The 19,839-nt window shown below is 38.9% G+C and overlaps 1 protein-coding gene across 1 annotated transcript in view; it reads left to right on the forward strand.

Moving 5' to 3' along the window:
- Window positions 1–19,839, forward strand: part of LOC136747587 (nesprin-1) — a 183,822-nt gene that overhangs the window by 36,417 nt on the left and 127,566 nt on the right. Inside the window, exons 4-21 of the mRNA XM_066700533.1 lie at window positions 1,096–1,191; window positions 2,157–2,240; window positions 3,254–3,274; window positions 3,840–3,932; window positions 4,029–4,207; window positions 4,474–4,670; window positions 5,220–5,329; window positions 9,154–9,261; window positions 10,054–10,191; window positions 12,000–12,164; window positions 12,425–12,537; window positions 12,716–12,884; window positions 13,262–13,358; window positions 16,167–16,369; window positions 16,730–16,894; window positions 17,288–17,440; window positions 17,592–17,735; window positions 18,411–18,578. Coding sequence (XP_066556630.1) covers window positions 1,096–1,191; window positions 2,157–2,240; window positions 3,254–3,274; window positions 3,840–3,932; window positions 4,029–4,207; window positions 4,474–4,670; window positions 5,220–5,329; window positions 9,154–9,261; window positions 10,054–10,191; window positions 12,000–12,164; window positions 12,425–12,537; window positions 12,716–12,884; window positions 13,262–13,358; window positions 16,167–16,369; window positions 16,730–16,894; window positions 17,288–17,440; window positions 17,592–17,735; window positions 18,411–18,578 — 2,403 coding nt within the window. The remainder of the gene's footprint in view (window positions 1–1,095; window positions 1,192–2,156; window positions 2,241–3,253; window positions 3,275–3,839; window positions 3,933–4,028; window positions 4,208–4,473; window positions 4,671–5,219; window positions 5,330–9,153; window positions 9,262–10,053; window positions 10,192–11,999; window positions 12,165–12,424; window positions 12,538–12,715; window positions 12,885–13,261; window positions 13,359–16,166; window positions 16,370–16,729; window positions 16,895–17,287; window positions 17,441–17,591; window positions 17,736–18,410; window positions 18,579–19,839) is intronic.

The following is a 19,839-nucleotide window of genomic DNA, read 5'->3' on the forward strand; positions in this document are numbered from 1 at the left end:
GTTTATTATTGTTGTAGTAAAATAATCTGCACAAACATGTTCCTTATTTACTGTTTGTTTTCCACATTCGTTGACGTTTACTAAATCAAATATTTTTAAAGCAGATTTAGGCAGTCAATAACTGTGATGCATTATATTAAATTAAACAAAGTCAACTGAACATCTTAAATTCTTGACTCCTTTATTCTGAAGAAAATTCTAGTGTGGCTCCTAATCTCACTGAAAATTAAAAGGAGATTTAAATGACTTGTTCCTATAAGCCCTCAAACTGCATGATTAATACAGTTTATAATCAAGCACATGTCTTAATAGTCATTTCAGTTAACCCTTCAAAGTGTTTAAATGGCCAAATGATCGTTTTGAAAGTCAAGCTGTAAATTAGGGGGGGATGTCAAAGCATTTTCAAAGATGGTAATATGAAGGGATTAGGAAAGTGTGTACTATATTTATGGTGTCATTTCCACATGGATTGTTGATCCTATGTGACAGTTTCATATTGATGTAAACTGTAATCATACTTTTCTTTGACAATTTACAGAAACATACATAATAACAAAAATATGTATTAATAGCTATATAAGATATTGTGTCTAATATTGATGTTATATTGTATTTTGTGTCCCTCATAAATGCTGTCAAGAGAAGTGTCTGGGAGTCAAATCTATAACTGTAGAGGTGGAAGGTCAAGTAAAGAGCAAAGGAAAGGGTTAAGTTTCCTTCTATTCTTTAATGCCTGACTAACTCCACAGCATGTGTGGGAATTAAGCCATCTCCTGCACACGCACCAGTTCTCCATCACCGAGCTGGCTGTGTGCTTGAGCTTCTCCCAGCTGAGCTGCTTAGCCTTGTAACAAGGTAGTGCAGTCTGTCTTTCAGATATTTATGAACTAGGCTCTCACACAGTTTTCATATCATCCTGATCACAGATAGACTCAGCATCAATACATGCACTTTGTATCAAGAGGTTGATAGAAGTAAGGTTTGATGACTCATACAATATACCCATTTGCTTTTTAAATTAGATTTTCTGCTGTTCTTGAATCATTCGCTGGCAGTTCTGACACCTGTTTTGCTCCTACTCCTTCTCATCTCCAGCGAAAACCCCCTATCGTGGTGAATGACCTGTTTGAAGACATTAAAGATGGGGTGATGCTGTTGGCCCTACTGGAGATTCTGTCTGGCCAGAAACTGGTAAGTACCTCTCAGGGAAGCTCAGTCTGTGTTTAAGATAAGATGGCTCAAGAAAAAATGCCAAGTAATCCTTTGTTTCAGTCAGTATAATTGCTGCGAGCTCTGTGTGTTCCTGCTCTATATCCCGAGTTCTGCTCTGCACTGCTATCCTCTTAAACAAGACAATAGTGTTTTTCAAGACTTAGCATTATATTGTTCACTCTTTTAATTGTACAATACATAGCAGCAGTGTGGAGGGTTTTGGGTTCAATCCCAGGTGGGGGATGCTGCTGTTGTACCCTTGAGCAAAGTACTGTACCTAGATTGCTCCAGTAAAAACTCGGCTGTATAAAATGGTAAATTGTCTTTTAAAATAATGTGATCTATTGTAACAGTTGTTAGTCATGTCTGCTAAGAAATATAACAATAATATAAAAAGCTACTTTTTGAAAGAGTGATAGATGCTCATATGAAAATAGTTTAATCCCTGGTATACATTACTATAGAAATAAGCACACTGCTTAAACTAGGCTGTTGTGTCCGAATTTCTCATTAGATCAATCAAACTGAAACGTGTGCAAGTAGTGTACATGCGCTGTACACACAATGTACTGATCACAGATGAATGTGTCACGTTGCAAGAATTGACAGAGGTCAGGGACAGGGACAGGGGAAATGTGTCTCTAAAATTGGTTGCTATGATTATTCATCCCGAGATGGCTCAGAGCATGGCTAGCATCCTTTATCAGTATTGCCCTGTTGGGAATGATTATGTGGCTGCATGAACAGTCCCCATGTGACCAGCTCTTGGTGCAGTGCAGAGGTCAGACTCGTTCCCTCCCCCTCGTAGCTAAGAGAGGTCCCTTAAGGCTGCCAGAGCCTCTTGTTTGTGCCAATCATGTTTTATTGATCTTCCTTTTTAAAGGCACAATTCCCATTACGCTCCCTCTTTGATTTTGATCAAATATTGCTTCTTTTGCTTTCAGCCCTGTGAGCAAGGCCGGCAGCTGAAGAGAATCCACTGGGTTTCCAATATTGGCACCGCACTCAAATTCTTAGAGGGCAGAAGGGTAAGACAGCTCTTCAGCCATGCCCTTCAGTACTGCAATATCATTGTATAAGGCCACTATAGCTGAATATGTGGAACCCTGCACCATTGTCCTGCCTCCCACCCCTTTCTTCACCAGTCCTTTTTCTGAACCACCTTGTTCATTATGTGCTGAATGTCCGTAAAGCGCTGAACAGTACACAATTCTGAATGAACCTCGAGACAACAAACTTTAGTTCACCTAGAATACAGATAGGTGTAGTCAAACAGAAAACATGTAAAAATAAATAAAGAGAGAAATTGTATACGAGTTGAATGCCTGGTTTTGAGCTGTTGTGGACTGAATACTAACATCTCGGTGTCGCTGTTAAACTTGGTGTTTACTGTAACATATTTTAAAAATGTAAAAATATCAGAAATTGTATTAAAACTGCTTGTTTAACTTCTGAGTGCATGTTTGACAAACTCTGAAAAATTAGGCCCACTGTCTCAAGAGCTCTGCTGTGGCACAAGGTTGGATGAAAACCAGCAGGGGTGTTGGCCAGGTTATTTTTCACTAGTTTGTCGAGTGTAAAGTGAATAGTCAAGATCAAACAGTTCCTGAGGGGACTTATAATGCAGATCCTTATCTTCTAATGTGACTGAAGCGCCGAACATACATTACATGGGACCTCAGCCACACTTCAGTCTCTCTCACTCTGCCTCTGCACTCAAAGGCTGAATGATATCCTAGAACACAGCGACGTTATTATTTTCTATATGTTTTAAGAATATCTCCAAGAAGTAGTGGCACATTGATATGCAGTAAAGCTTAGCTGTGAATGTACCCTATGATTATCCTGGGCCTGTGAAGTTTAATCCGATAGAGCTCAGTGTCTGGAAGGAGATGATAGGTTTGTCTTTTGCGACTGAGGTCTCTAGAGTGGGAACTGTACATTCAATGAGTTCACATCAGGCTGGGTGCTTTCCTTCGGGGGGTTCATAGATGAATGACACTAACCACCTGTAATCTCTCTCTTGCCATGCCGACTAAAGTCTGTATACAGAGGATCTCCGGTTAGTATTAAGATGGACTGTTTCTTTCTTTTGTTTTACTCTACATTATTCATAAGCATGGACTGATGTTCAAAACCATTTGCTCCAAGCAAACGTTTACCCATTTTATTCCTCAAAACATTGAATGAAGTCAATATACGAGCAAATTCTGGATATTGTCTTATGGTGTTATATCAGCAGTGAAATTGGATTTCTGGATTTACTGGATTCTGGATTCTGGGTTCTAGATTCTTGATCACATTGGACTGTTTGAATTCTGAATCGCTCTGATTCAAGATTCAGGACTCCCCCCCCTTTAATTCTCACCGGCCCCATGTCAATTTCTTCTCAGTTATTACCTCCTTGTCTTGTCTAAAACACCATGTTGAATCCAAAATCTGCATTTCCCGTTATGTCTGTGAAATTGATTATAATATTCAATTATTTTCAATGTATCAATTATTTTTATTTTTTAAAAACTATCCAGTAGAAAAGTAGCATATCAATTATAGTTATACAGATATTGTATAGGATACTGTTACAAATAAAAAAATATTTAATTATAATGCATATTTTATTTGACCAGATCAAGTTAGTCAACATTAACTCAACTGACATTGTTGATGGAAGACCCTCCATTGTGCTGGGATTGATGTGGACCATAATTCTTTATTTCCAGGTAATAGTATACTCATTTGTAATTGTTGTGGTTGTTGTTCTTGTTGTCATCCAGGTTGTCTTGCTTTTCTAAGCGCAAATGTCTTCTCTTCCACAGATTGAGGAGCTCACCAGCAACCTGAGCTTACTGCAGTCGTTGTCGAGCAGCACCTCTTCAGTAGACAGTATGGCCAGCTCAGAGACGGGCAGCCCACCCATGAAACGGAAGGTTATCACCAAATTCCAAGGCAATGCCAAGAAGGCCCTGTTGAAATGGGTGCAGTACACAGCAACCAAGTAAGACCCTCTCAGAGTCAATCACAGGCAGGCAAACGAGAGTTTGGAAAGTATTTATTTTATTATAAAATAAGAAATAACCGAATCTGTGAAAAAGAGGAGAATAATCAGTTATGTGTGTCACTATGCAAGTATGTGATCTTCATTTATGTGACAGTTTTTACCAGTTACACTACATAGAATAAATAAACCCAGCATTTCTCAATATTAGCTGTCTATGTCCATATCTCTGTTGATCTGAGCTGTGTACATGTTTTCATTTGAAGGCGCCTGGGAGTCGACGTGAAAGACTTTGGGCCGAGTTGGCGCAGTGGTGTTGCCTTTCACTCCGTCATCCACGCCATCCGCCCGGACCTGGTGGACATGGAGAGAGTGAGACGGAGAACCAACCGAGAGAACCTAGAGGAGGCCTTCACCATCGCCGAGAATGACCTGGGAATCCCTCGCCTTCTGGACCCGGAAGGTACGGTATTGAAGAATATCTCATTCTAGCTGTAGTTGTAATAAAAGTGGTCATATTGGTAGTTGTGGCATATATACACTTTTTTTGGTCTTGTATTTTGTCCTTTTCCAGTCCACTTTGACTGTTTAAGCTTTGTTATAGATCTGTTTTGGTACTTGCTATTGAGTAAAATGGTTCCTATTAAAATGGTATCCTATGTTTCAGTCAAGTTACTGCTGTTTAAGAGCTTGGTTTTTGGAAAAGGTGCATGCAGTCCAAAATAAAATCACTAGGTTGGGGTTTAATTGAAAATGCATCCCTAAGTATACATGGAGGTTAACGTTAAATATGGTCGTCCAATGGAAATGTGCCAAAGGGGTGCTTTAGTTGTACTTCATCTTGAGAGAGGCATACATATTTTCCTGTGTATGTATTATTCCACACATCCGCAAATGAGTTATGCAGGCTTGTCTGCTTTATTACCATTTCCACTTACAATGTCAGCAATGTATACGGAGCCGTATTACTGTGCCAGCTCCAAAGACACGCTCTGCTTCATGTTCTTTACAGATGTGGACGTTGACAAACCAGATGAGAAGTCCATCATGACATATGTTGCGCAGTTCTTAAAGCACTACCCTGACCCTCACAACACTGAAACTGACGGGCAAGATGAGGAGGTAAATGTCTTTATTCCCCCCATTCTCAATATTATATTGCCCCCCAAATCAACATGTTTATATTAGATTGTATTACTCTGTTTTTTTTTTTTTTTTTTTTTATCAAGGGAATGTTCTGTAAAGTGTGTTTTGGATCTGTTGATGAACACATGCAATTAGCCAGCAGAATTGAAAAGGGACTACTGTGCTGAAGTTGCTGAAAAGTGTTTCTAAAGCTTTAGAAACACTTTAGAAACAAAAAGGGAATAATATCCTTACAGGGCACTTTTCTTACAGCACCAATTTAATTTAATGTTTAATTTAAATATTATTATTTTTTTAAATGGCAGCTGAAATAAAAACATCTACCCACTCACCAATCACAAATTGAAAACAGAGTACAGTACATGTTTGTGGGTTTGCATTAGTTAGTATGATGGATATTTTGTCAATCAACAAGCTGCTATCAAGTATTAGATTTGGAATTCGCTATTGGTTGGTGTGTCATAATATTGATTTGATTCATACCTTAGATTGTACTGTAGATGTTTCATCATTTATTTATCAAGTGAAAGAAAAAATTTGAACTGTTTCCTTCGCCCTGCAGAGAAAGGTTTCAACCCAGTGAGCTAATGGGATAGCTAAACTGCTTTTTCATCATTGTTTTGCTGACTCATTGCTTACTTCATTGCATTGTTGTGATGCTTATGACTTTTACAACAATGTCTTAGGATAAGTTAGATAAATCAAGATGCTGTACTTTCTACTAAAGCAAATGTAGGTTCACTGTAGAGAGGATTGTTTGCAAACGATCACATTATCCATAGATTTTGATCAGGATTTTGATCCTGTAACTTTACACCCTGTACTGAACTAAATGATTTCATGATTTCAATGGTACCATATCGGGAACATAAAGTGACCACTTAATTTGGAATTATTTAACACAAAGCAATTTTGGGGATTATAGAAATTAAGACATTTTAGTTATTGCATATTTTCAAATTTTATTTTGAAGTCTTGTTACATAATCAGTATTTTTTTTTTTGTGTAATGTAAAACTTAATTAAAACATAATGTACAATATAGAGAATGGCAGTAATTTTAATGTGTATGTGACAAGCAACATATTGTTATATTCATCTGGAATTCTATTGCAGAGGGAGACATACTATAATTGATATAATAACTGTTCCTACTGATAAAAATGATTTAATATCTCAATATATCTCTTTATTGGTTAACCCAAAGTGATTTAATTGTCTTTTTAAGAAACAAAAATTAAACATATGCCATTTCCCATCTCTTACTGCTTATAGAACTTAATTTAATCTGTCTTTCTACTTAAAACTAACAAACAACCATATTTCCATTACAGCAAAGGGTCTCAAAGAGCTTTCTGGTACTGCTGCAGCTTAATCATTTGTCACTTTTTTTTTATTCACCATTTGCCTTGAATCATCCAAATTTGCTTTTTTCTCTCTATCCATTGTTTGTTTTTGCGCTGGTAGGAGCTTCTTCGTTCCATTCCAACTTTTGCACTTTCTATCCCTAAGCTCCAGGTAAGGTCTGAGGCTCCCAGGGGGCCTGCACATCCCCCTATTCCTCCTTCTTTGCCTGTCTTCTGGTGGTGATTGTGTGTCTGCAGTGCCCTTTTTTTGACCATTTCCTTTCTGCATGTCTATCTCTCTCTCTCTCTCTCTCTCTCTCTCTCAACTAACACATTGTCTGTGTTATGTTTGAATCTTTTGTGCCTTGCTCTCCTTGCCAGTTTGGTCTTGGTCCACGAGACATAGAGCAAATGCTAGAGGTATGTGTAACCAGAGGTAAATCATAGCCAGTTGTAATGTTCAGAAGTATTTTATTTTATATTAATAATTGTGATGAAAGAGGTTGTGGCATTTTAAACTTGCACCATGTGCATTGGAAGTGTATAGTAGCTAATGTGATTGACTCTTTTGAGGAAAGCAAAAGACATATTACTGTTTATCTGTAAGCAAAGGGAAATGATCTGAGGAACTGCAGGGTGTACCCAAATATCTCCATATGGGGATTCCTTCCCATTTCTGTGTGACCCTCATGTCTATGCTGTCTTTATTAGGGCTGCGTCCCATGCACAATGTTCTGTGACCTGCATGCTACAGTTCACAGTAAGGAAATTAACAATTAAATGTAAAATCCGTATGCTAAAATCTTTAGATATTGATTGGATTATATGAATTGTATTAAATATGAAACATATAGGCCCACGGATATTTTTTCTCAGAAAAGCAAAAAGCAAAACAGCTAGTATTTATAAACAGTGTCTGTTCTGTCCCATTGATCAGGTATCTATTCAAAGTGTTCAACATCTCTGATGCCCTTGCAAGCCTGAAACAAATCCTATGTTGAAGTGTTTCCGAGAATAGCTTTAAAAGATCTATCATCACAAAATCTGAAAAAAATATATAACAAAAAAATAAACTGTGACTGAATTGCTCTACTTATGATACATTTTTGGTAAAGTACATGTTCACAAGAAATTACTCTAATGTAATATGTTGTGCCATTAGAGTTTAAAATGATATCATGCAACCATTAAACTGCATTTATTTGACAAAATACTGCATGATGAGAACCCTCAGAGAGAAGGGTGATTTGGCATTTCTAGATCCCAAACTAGTGGCTAGACCAAATCAAAACATTGACCTACTAGCAAATGCCAAGTACAGTACAGAGCTGAACCCTACAGCAGTTTAATGTATTGTCACAAACTGCTGATACTCTGGAATAAAATTGTGATGAGTACAGCTTTATCATTTGCGATGCGTGGATATGTCAAAGATTTGATTTGGACCTGGACTCTATTATGATTTCAAAATTCTCTGTAAGGAAAAGGAAGTTGAACTGAGCAATGAAAAGCTGTCTGAAGCACTTTATTACTCTTGTCTGGGAACAAAATCCACAACTCTCCAATGATGACATTGAACAAAACATACATTTTAATGCTCACAATGAGACACATCCATTATAAAGTAACAGGGTTACAACACAGTTTAATACAGAGCAGTACGATTTTTTTAAATGCTAAATTTCCTAGATTTGTGTTATATTTCGATTGATAGTGGTAATAATCTCTACAGTTTGTAGTGCACTGGGCGAACTTCTGAGTCTTCCTATGTTAACATCTCTGTTCTGGGTCTTCATACAGTGAAAATCACTGAGTATACACTTCTCAGTAATACATTTGATCTTATTATGACTTTCAAATGTAGGAAACGATAACACTTTACAATAGGTATCCCTAGGTACTCAGTAACTACATGTTAGTTACTCATAAGAACAGTGTAATTATGCCTTTGTTAACATGTACCTACTATGTTAATACACTCTAATTAGGGAGACCTATTCTAAAGTGTTGCCTAGGAAACTGTAGTTGTTGCATATTAGTCAGTGGTAGTGCAGGAGTAATTAACAGCAAGAACAAAATAATTCTAGTTTTATGAGTTAATGTTGCTTTACTTAGACACTAAGATTGCTTTTCATACTGTCGCACAGAAAAAAACTCTGGAAACATAAAAATAACAACATTGTAGAAACACACCTGTTCAGCTTCTGCCTTCATCATATCTGTATTATCATTTTTATTTCAAAGTGCAATAAAAAAAAGTCTGTCAGAGTGTGTTTATGCTATACTGGGAGTGCTGTGCATTCAGTGCTAATCTCTGTTGAATAACCTGCTACAAGATGCAGGAATTGACTAGTGGAGTGGAGTGTGGTGGTGTGAAATGGATGGGTTGTGCGGTCGGGAATTCCTCCCCATGTCAGCTGAGAGTCTGACGGGTTCTCTGTGTGTCGCCCTGCAGAAGGAGGAGCGCAAGCTGCTGAGGGAGCTCAAGGTGTGGCTGGAGCAGTTCGAGAGGGATATCACCAGGACTCAGAGCGCCGTGGGCAGCCTGCAGGAAAAATACCAGGTGACGGGAATCAGTGTTAGTCAAGGGGCAACAAATACACCCCAATGTTTGCAAATACTTTTCAGATCCATTCTTGCGTCCCACATAAACAGATGGTGTGTGGGGGCACTGCTGCTATGCTAGTGGGCGTCATACTGTTTTATATTTATTTATTTATTTTTTCAGTGTCTGCTATCCAATTTTCGTCTTGCTGTGGAATTGTATTAAAGCAGCAGTGGGTCTTTTCTTGCATGCAGCTTAGAGTTTCTTCATACATACCAATAATGAATAGATATTTAGACACCAAATAATTTTCTTTTAAAAATGCGCTTTGATATAATAGTTAAAATGTCTATCAATTAATTTCTAAATGGTTTGTAGCAATTCTGTGTCAGGTACCAGTGTACTTACCTAGTGAAACCCTATCTTTATATAGCAATTGATTTTTACTTAATATAGTGCTGGAATCTGGATGTGTCAGTTTACAAACAGCGTGCGTTTCAGATCATATCTTTTGGGACAGAAGGATAAGGAGAGATCAGTCTTTATGAAGGTGAAGGTCTTGAAGTGCTTATCCAGTCTTTCATTACCTCCAGAGTTGTTTATTGATGTTCTGCCCTTTGCTGGTCATCCTTGACAAATCTCCCAGGATAATTACAGACAGTCCCTCTCGGCTGCTGTGTAGAGCTCATGCAAGCCCTATACACCCGCTCGTGCTCACAGCCTCTGGACTGAGACTGAAGGGACCAAGAGAAGCATCCCTGGGATTTGTGTTTGTGCTTCACATCAAGATCATCTCTGTTGCTCTTGCAGGCATTTAAGAGTTTCAAGGTGCAGTATGAGATGAAGAGGAAGCAGAACGAGGGCCTGCTCCAGCCGATGCACAGAGATGGGAAGCTGTCATCCGACCAGGCTGTGGTAAAGCAGGCGTGGGACCGAGTGTCCGCCAGGGTAAGAGGACTGGGCTGCATCTCACTTGCTTTACTCGTGGGGAACAAAGCAGGCACTCCAGATCCCTTTCTCCCTTGAATCTTCTCAAATGTTAAATGTTCTCTTCAGGTTTAACTATAATCGTAGATTCGTTTTAGACTGGTTTCCTATGGTTAAAACTTGCTTATTCTTTACTACACTCTACTATGAATAAACCCTGGTCTACCGTGGTAAACATCCATAAAAAAATGTATACTATGGAATTACCACGTTCCAGTGTAGTAAAACACAACAAAGGCATGTTGACCCAACGGCAAACTACGATCAAACCACGCTAACTGTTTTCAGTGTGTAAAAAGCCTATGGCAAATGTACTAGAGCAAATTATGTTGACTGTTACAAATAGTAATACAGAAATAACAGAATCATGTTGTTTCAAGCATTTCTTTGTATCGTTATCTGCTACCAAACAAGTCGTATCAGTATCAAAGACAGGGGCTGTAATTGACAAGAAATGACAAGGATGAAAATATTCTTCATCTGAATATTATTGTATTTATTGATTGATAGTTTTGAATTTGTTATTGTTGCCTTTCAGCATGAAATAAAACTTTCAGTAACTGCCACCCTCCATTTAGTTTGTCACTCAAGTGGTAAATTGATTTTTAGATTTTTTTCTTTAAAGAAGCAAATTATATTTTTGAAATGTATGTGTAGATTTCTGAATTCTGTTCTAAGCCGTATGTTCAAGTGGTGATGGAGCAGATTTGTTTACTGACCCCGATGCTTCTTTTCATGTATTATGATTACCATGTCTGGATTACACTTCCTTATGGGACTGTTTACTTAGCCAGGTTTATATTTGGTAAATTATCCCAACTATATAGTAAAACTAGTTTAATAATGTAAAATCGCTGCGTTTGAATACTCGGCACAGCTCCTGTGGTAGTTCTGTCTGTCCTTGGCACAGTGTTTGTTTATGTGTGTGGATGCGAAGTGGAAAGCATTCATAAGACTGTGAGGCTGATGCTGTTTGACAGGGTCACTGTAATGGAGTGCCCTCATTTATACTCAGATAGGCACTCCTGATTTTATTGACAGGAAGAAACAGAAAAGACAAATGCAAGCCTCAAAGTGTTTTATTTTTAATTGTAGTGCACAACACAGAACGGTAGTTTGTAATATAGGAGTGAGGGAACGCAAGCCAAAATGTCCTAGAGATTTATGATTCTAACACCAACACAAAAGCTGAATATTGCTTTAATAAAATAAAATAAAAAATCAAGTATGATGAACCTTGAGACAATATATCGGAATATACATACATTTCCATTGGAAAACAGTTATTATCTTTATGAGTAGACTTAAACCTACAGGAAAGAATGTATTTCAAGATCTGCAGTCCAGGGCGAGCTTTTTAATGAAAATAGTATCAGTGCAGGCAGAAAGGATTTTTATGAATTGCTGTATGAAGAGAAGACTGGCCTAATCAGGCAGCTGGAGATTGCAGTGGAGAATTAAACCCTGTGCTGAAAAAGAGAACAGAGACTGTTTTGTTAATTGATGAGTGGTGAGCTCTTCAGCCCTGCTTTTCAAGTCTGCCGGTCTGATGCACTGCAGGCTGCGTAAACGTTGTCAAGCCAACCGTGTTGTGTGGGGGAAATGCTGTAGAGAGCTTGAGGTGCATCACCAGCTCAGCAGTTCAGGCGTTTGATAACAAGTGGATCTTCAAGTTGTTCACGTAGATACAGCCGTGGAGGAAGCGGAGCCCTTTAATGTGATGGGGAGAATGGGCAAGCAATGCTTCACCCCTGCTGTGTGTCTTCCAGCTGTTGGAGTGGCACATTCTTCTGGATAAGAGCCTCCCTGGGCCGCTGGGTGTGATCGGAGCCTGGCTGCACCGGGCGGAGGTGGCCCTGCGTGAGGACATTGCCATTCAGCAGGCGCACGAAGAGACAGCCAACGCCATCCACAGGAAACTGGAGCAGCATAAGGTAAACCTAATTTTCCTCTAGAGATGATTTTCGCTCTGCAAGCTGCAAGAGACATATGGAGAGAGTTTTTAGTATTCTGGGGATGAATTGTAAGCATTTATAGATGGCTACAGCACCGGTTTAGTTTTCTAATGTTTCTTATGTTATGTATATTATAAAAATACATGTTTATCTGTGATTTAATTATGTGAATGATCAGGCCTTTTATTGTGGTTTTGAGGGGGGGGGTAATTGACTGTGGTTATTCTGTGTGCCAACAGGAGGTGTTGAAAAGTCTGGAGGGCCACAAGCAGACATTCCAGCAGATCCACAGAGACGGCTCCATCAACGGGGTTCCTGTCCCTACCGACCAGCTCGAGGACATGGCAGAGAGGTGGGCGTTTGACTGCTCTACCTCTTTACTGGGCATAGTGCTACAATGCCTGATACTTTTTATGATGAAAGGAGAAGTAGATGATCCTTCTGCGCTTTATTCTTGTAGAACAGTAGGTAATTTAGATTCCCATTGCTCCTCTCCCAGCCCTGCATGAGTTTGTTTCTGTTTGTTACAGATTTCATTACGTGTCCTCCACCTCCCAAGTCCATGTGGTCAAACTGGAATTCTGGGAGATGAAGTACCGCCTGTTAGCATTTCTGATGCTGGCAGAGTCCAAGCTGAAATCCTGGATCATCAAGTATGGCAGGAGGGAGTCAGTGGAGCTGCTGCTGCAGAGCTACGTTGTGAGTGATATTATTCCACAACAGTTACACATGCGTGTGCAATGATTCATGTCAGAAATGCATTCTCCTTCCACAGTCCAATATTATTGATGTGTATGCAAAAACATGATATTTGACTTTACAAAATTGATGTTATGTGTATTGCCAGTTCACCATGAGTCAGCAGATCTTTTCAATGGGAGGAGATATGTGAAATGACACGTATTTTTTTCCTGTCATTGTGTACTTTACTGATGAGTCTGAGATTTCTCACTTATTTACTTATACTTTTGTGTTTCCAGTGTGGTCTATAGAATGTGTTTGACTGATCTCAAGTCTTTATTCAATGGTTACATTTGACTAACATTTTGTTTTTGCTGTGTCCTCCTTTTCATAAGTCATTTATTGAAGGACACAAGTTCTTTGAGCAGTATGAGATGACCTACCAGACTCTCAAAGAGGCAGCCGACACATATGTTCAATCAGATGGATCAGGTAAAAGCTTTCAACAAACGTCTGCTATATCTTGTCATGTAATCATCTTGTCATAATTTAAAAATAACAGTCTTACCATCTTAACAAACGAAAAACAGATCTCATTTAGTATTGAGGTGTTCTGTTTGTGTGGTGTATCACATTCTGCAGCTCTGCTTTTAATGATTAATGAATACATAATATCCACCCTGCGGTTAAATCAGTGCCTAAAGTCTCCTTGCATTAGGTCACAGTCGGGGAGCAGAGCAGAGTATTTTAACCCCAACAAATACAGACGGGTGAAGGAACATAACGAATGCAGATGCCTCCAAACAGGTGTACTGCATGATACAATTTAGCAATTAACATCCTATCATGCTCTGTGGAATGTATAAAAATGCTGAGCAGGCCCAGTTGACCTCGATTTTGGATCAAGATGGTATGTGAATCAGATGCTATGGCATTCGCAGTAACCAGATCTCAACCCAGTTAAACACCTATTGGGAGATTTTGGACCTATGTGTTAGACAGCGCTCTCCACCACCTTCATCAAAACCCCAAATGAAGGAATATTTTTTGGATGAATGGTGTTCATCCCTCCAGTAGAGTTCAGAGACTCATAGAATCTGTGCCAAGAGCATTGAAGCTGTTCTGGTGGCTCGTGGTGGCTGAACACCTTACTGAGACACTTTATGTTGGTTTTTCCTTTAATTTGTCAGATAGACCAACATATGCTACTGTAGTTCAGAATATCGATAGGCTTAATTTGAAACAGTGTTATTCAGTGATCATTTTAGTTTAATAAATATTGTTGATTGAACTGTACTTATCAATTCCTTGTATTCCATGTATTCGGCCTTGAGAAAGTTGATTTCCAGACAGTGAGCAGAAGCAATGAAAAGGCACATAGTCTTGTCTGATACACAGCAAAGAGGCTAGAATCCAGGTCAGGAGAGGTTATATTGAAACGGCAGATGCCCTGACTAGACCACATCTGGAATACTGCACACAGCGCTAGTGTTCACAGCATAAAAGTCTAGTAAAGCCTATATCTGTGAAAGGCCAGAGAGGATTAGTTAGACTTATCCCAGGGCTTAAGGGCATGAGTTATAAGGACAGACATCATTAATCTTTGATGTCTGCGTAAATGAGTGCTTAGAAGAGACTCTCATTGATGTTTTTTTATTTGCTGAAATGGTTCAACAGGGAGGATGGGAGAGTACACATAGACAACACAAATTTACAGACCATATTGTGGAGGGTAATATGTGGAGATCCTTGAAAATCCAGCTTGACTTGGTGATGGAATAATTTAGCATTTAAAAAAATGATAAGCTGAATGGCCAGATCATTGTCAAATATTCTGATGTTCTTATGTTCCTATGACAGTTATTTTTGAAAATGATTTGAACTTTTCTGTCATTGTTCATCTGAGTGTAGCTATAAAGGTATAGGGAATGGCTTAAATGCTTTTATTGAGCTGCCAGTCAGGCATCCATTCAAGTAGGTAGGAAATGCAATTTGATGGCAGTTAGCTGCAGCTTTTCTTGAAGTGTGGATCTATTTGTGATAGATGCAACATTATACATTTAGAGAGGTTAATCTGTGCAATTCAGTTCTTGCAACTATTCATCAAGCTGCTGATTAACAAACATAATTACAGTTTCAGTGGCAGTCATTTCGATCACTGTGCGAACTGGCTGTATGCAGCATCCCTCAATCTTGAAATGCTTGCTGGATCTAATCTTAACTGTTCTCATGTGGAGCAACTGAATTATATAACTGCAGCATTTTTTCAATCAATAAAATGTCATGTGACTTCAGTTTCCACTTTTAACTCAGCGTGTTGCCGTGGGTGGAGAAAATGTGAAGGTCTTAATGACTTGATATTTTTACCTTAACCATAGCAGAAGTGTAAATAGCTAACTGTATACTTCATGTTCTAGGCTTTAAGATCTGTAGGAAAGGTAAGTGGACCTGCACGATTGTTTAATTAACAGGCCATGAAATTAGGCCCAAATTACCCACTGTTATTGGTCAGCGCATCCCCCAGACTGCTGGGTTTGCCTGCAGTGTCTAACCCACGCCAGTAAAGCTACTTAATCCCACCTTCACGAAAGCTGATTTTTCTCATCAATTGTTTTTATGTATTTGTTTTTCTTTTAAACCTGATCACTACAATGAAAAAAACACCAGGTGCCCAGATTTTCCTCTGAACGTGTGCATGAAAGCCTTCACTTTTTCATTGTTTCTTGCTCCAAATTGCAGATTATTTAGACCTGCTTTGCTGTAGTCACAATTTACTGCATTTTAGAACCTGATTGTTATCCTTTGCCAAATGTACTGTGCCTTCAATTTAAGTTCAGTAGTTTCAATGCAAAGTAGTATTTTTTAATTAAGCAGAATTTGATTTTAATGTAGTTGTGTAGTTACAGTACTGATTCATCCTGTGCACTCAATTATTACACAAATTGTTACAAAACAAAACAAAAAAAATTTTTATTATTAAAATAAAAAATATATTATTATTGATAACTATACTTGGTTAAGAGAGATTAAATAGAATGTAGAACTTGAAATTATATTTTGGGATACACACGTGACTTTAAGTATCCAGTTATATATAATTGTTCTTCTTCCAGCACTATAAAACCAGTATGGCTCAGTACTTCAGACATGTATGCTGAATCAAATGCAGCTGCTGAATCCGAAAAACCACGACAATGTGTTCATGGAGGCAATTAAAATCCTTCAGCATTGAAGTGGAGGCTTTGCAGAGTGTAGATGCCTACTGATTACTGGTGTTGTCAATGATATGTCCTTCACCAGCTGAAGAAGGGGAAGGGATCAGTAAGTTCCTGCACGACACAGCAACCCAGTGGAGGAACCTGTCTGTGGAAGTGCGCAGCGTGCGGAGCATGCTGGAGGAGGTGATCTCCAACTGGGAGAAGTACAGCAGCACAGTGGCCGGCTTACAGGCCTGGCTGGAGGATGCGGAGAAAATGCTGAACCAGCCGGAGAATGCCAAACGGGTAGGACTGTCATTTCCTGGTTATTGTCTTAAAATTCACCACCTGTATGTCAGCGTTTTTTCTTCAGATGCCATTTACAGTATATGTTGGAAGGAAGTCACATGTGTATTCAGTTTTGTTTCCTATGCATTGTTAATAGCTTGGGAAGCCTTTATAAGTATGGTGTGACGTGTACCAGACCCTTCCTACTCTTTCTCGGTCCATCAGGTTGTGTCAACAGTACGACAGCACCCTAGCCATCCAACAAAATAGCATTATAGAGAGAATCTCTCTGGGGTACTTGGTGAACTATATGTTGGCACAATGTGTTTTTAATGATCATGTCTGTCTCTCTCTCTCGCTCTGTACCATGACTCATAGGAGTTCTTCAGAAACTTGCCTCACTGGATCCAGCAGCACATGGCTATGAACGATGCTGGGAATTTTCTCATTGAAACCTGTGATGAAACAGTTTCCCGGGACCTGAAGCAGCAGCTCCTCCTGCTTAATGGTAGATGGAGGGAGCTGTTTGTAAAAGTGAAGCAAGTAAGATATTTTACAGCCACTAATGTATTTCCAACCAAATTAACATTTTAAGTACACCCATAGCAGTGTTTCAGCAATGACCTTTCTTTAAGCAGAGGCAACATCACATAATTAGACAATAGCAATTGTGGAATTCAGATTAATCTACATAGAATATCAGAGAGAGAGTGTGGAGACAGGGTTTGATAATAGATGGAGGTCTGTTATACAACCAAATGTTATTCAGCAAATTCTTTAATGGGGAACCAATCAATCATTATGTCTTAATTTTTATGGTTAAGTGAGCAGAGTGCTTGCTTCTCAAACTTGATGAATTGACTTGTTTTGATCCCTGACAAATCAGGTTAGTTATTTAGTGTCTTTCCTTATTTTCTGTCCACTTTGTAAATGCAGTATGCACGGGCTGATGAAGTGGACAAAATGAGGAAAGAGTATCAGGATGGGATGTCTGCTCTGAAATCATTTGTGGACTCGGCAAACGAGAAAATGACAACCCCTGTCCAAGTGTCCTTTTTGAACGTCAGGACATTTGTTCAAGACATTGAGGTAAGAAAGTGTAACATAAAACAAAAATGCACAATGATGAGTGTCAGTGTTGTTGTATGGAAGTGACTGTTGACCGATTTACAGGCCATGGAAATTCATTTTAAGCTTCAGACTTTGAGATCCTCACTGTTTCACCTCATGTTCCACACAGGATATTAAGCAGAAAGTCCCCTCCATGGAGGCACTGTATAAAACTGCCACCAGAAATGCACAGCTGCTGACCAAGGACACCCCCCAGGAGGAGGTCAGTCAGATGCTCTCCTCAATGGCAGCCATCAAGGAACATCTCAGCAAGGTACTGCAATCAAATATCAATGTGCTTATGCATTGAATCCCTGTTTCTATCAGGGAGGCTGTAGCTACAATGAGACTAATCATAAGTAGTTTTTATTTTTCTAATTAGTAAAAGTGCAATTTGTTGATGCACATAAGCACTGCTTTAACCTTAGCCTGTTTCTATGACCCTCTTGTTAAGTCTAAGTAACATTAAATTACATTTTCTTAATCCTTCACCCTCAAATCTTAATCTTCTCAGTCTCTACCTCACTCCCACCTGATCTTTAGCCCTAAGACATATTCTGTTTAATTGATCATGCTTGGCTCTATCTTGTTTTCCCTTCATTCAATTGTATTTAAGTAAATGCATTTAAACACATTTAAATAATCCACTTTACTTCCAGGTCCAGTTAATGAAAACTAATCTCTATGAAGTGCATCATAGTTACATTACTAGTGAAGAAGATGTTTTCAGTTAATTGCTTAGGGTCTTATTCATTCAAATGCCTCTTTAGACAAGCTTCTGATAATCTTGAAAATATCAGAGATGTTGTGTAGGTTTAAAGTATAAATCCAACTCTATTCTTAGCAGACAATCTAGTTTTGTTTTATTGCGGTACATCTCCTGCCACCGCTACCGCTCTCACATGTAATGCTGGGATGACCGTGTGTCTCCTGTTTATTCCAATGGCAGATAAGGGAGAGATACTTGCCTTTGCTGCGTGAATCACAGTCCTTGCTCTTACCTCTGGAGGAAACCGAGAAGCAGATAACTAATTACTACCAGTCCCTGGAGAAAGCCAGTAGCATAACTGAAGGCAGAGACTCTGACGCCTCTGGGGACTTCAAGCAGAAGTGTCAGGTAAGGGAAAAAACCATGTCACTAATGCTTTCTTGTCACTCTTCTTCTTTGTATAGTTCTTCATATACATATATATGGAGGAAATGGATATATTTGTGATGCTAAACAGAGAAATGTGATAAAGTACTGATTAAGAAGTCTCTTTTAACTCAATGCATTCAATTAGAGTCACAGAAACCATAAGCCTTTAATTCAGAAATAAGTAATTCAGTGTGTTAGAAAGTGTGCTTTCTGAAATGCTGTTTTCAGACTTGCTATGTGTGTCCTACCAAATACTTTCCCCTAAGCTCTTCTAAGAGTTCAGAGTCAATTATACAGACACCCTAAATCAAATTAAATTGATTTAATTGCATTTTTCTAATAAACACATGATATTCAGAGTGTTGAAAGTGTTAAGGAGTATATACAGTGAGGGAAAAAAATATTTGATCCCCTGCTGATTTTGTACGTTTGCCCACTGACAAAGAAATGATCAGTCTATAATTTTAATGGTAGGTGTATTTTAACAGTGAGAGACAGAAAAACAACAAAAAAATCCAGAAAAACGCATTTCAAAAAAGTTATAAATTGATTTGCATGTTAATGAGGGAAATAAGTATTTGAACCCTTCGACTTAGTACTTGGTGGCAAAACCCTTGTTGGCAATCACAGAGGTCAGACGTTTCTTGTAGTTGGCCACCAGGTTTGCACACATCTCAGGAGGGATTTTGTCCCACTCCTCTTTGCAGATCCTCTCCAAGTCATTAAGGTTTCGAGGCTGACGTTTGGTAACTCGAACCTTCAGCTCCCTCCACAGATTTTCTATGGGATTAAGGTCTGGAGACTGGCTAGGCCACTCCAGGACCTTAATGTGCTTCTTACCACGAAGTGAGATCTTGCATGGAGCCCCAGACCGAGGGAGACTGACAGTTATTTTGTGTTTCTTCCATCTGCGAATAATCGCACCAACTGTTGTCACCTTCTCACCAAGCTGCTTGGCGATGGTCTTGTAGCCCATTCCAGCCTTGTGTAGGTCTACAATCTTGTCCCTGACATCCTTGGACAGCTCTTTGGTCTTGGCCATGGTGGAGAGTTTGGAATCCGATTGATTGATTGCTTCTGTGGACAGGTGTCTTTTATACAGGTAACGAGCTGAGATTAGGAGCACTCCCTTTAAGAGAGTGCTCCTAATCTCAGCTCGTTACCTGTATAAAAGACACCTGGGAGCCAGAAATCTTGCTGATTGATAGGGGATCAAATACTTATTTCCCTCATTAACATG

This window comes from Amia ocellicauda, chromosome 1 (genome assembly GCF_036373705.1).
Source record: "Amia ocellicauda isolate fAmiCal2 chromosome 1, fAmiCal2.hap1, whole genome shotgun sequence".
In the NCBI taxonomy this organism is placed as follows: domain Eukaryota; kingdom Metazoa; phylum Chordata; class Actinopteri; order Amiiformes; family Amiidae; genus Amia; species Amia ocellicauda.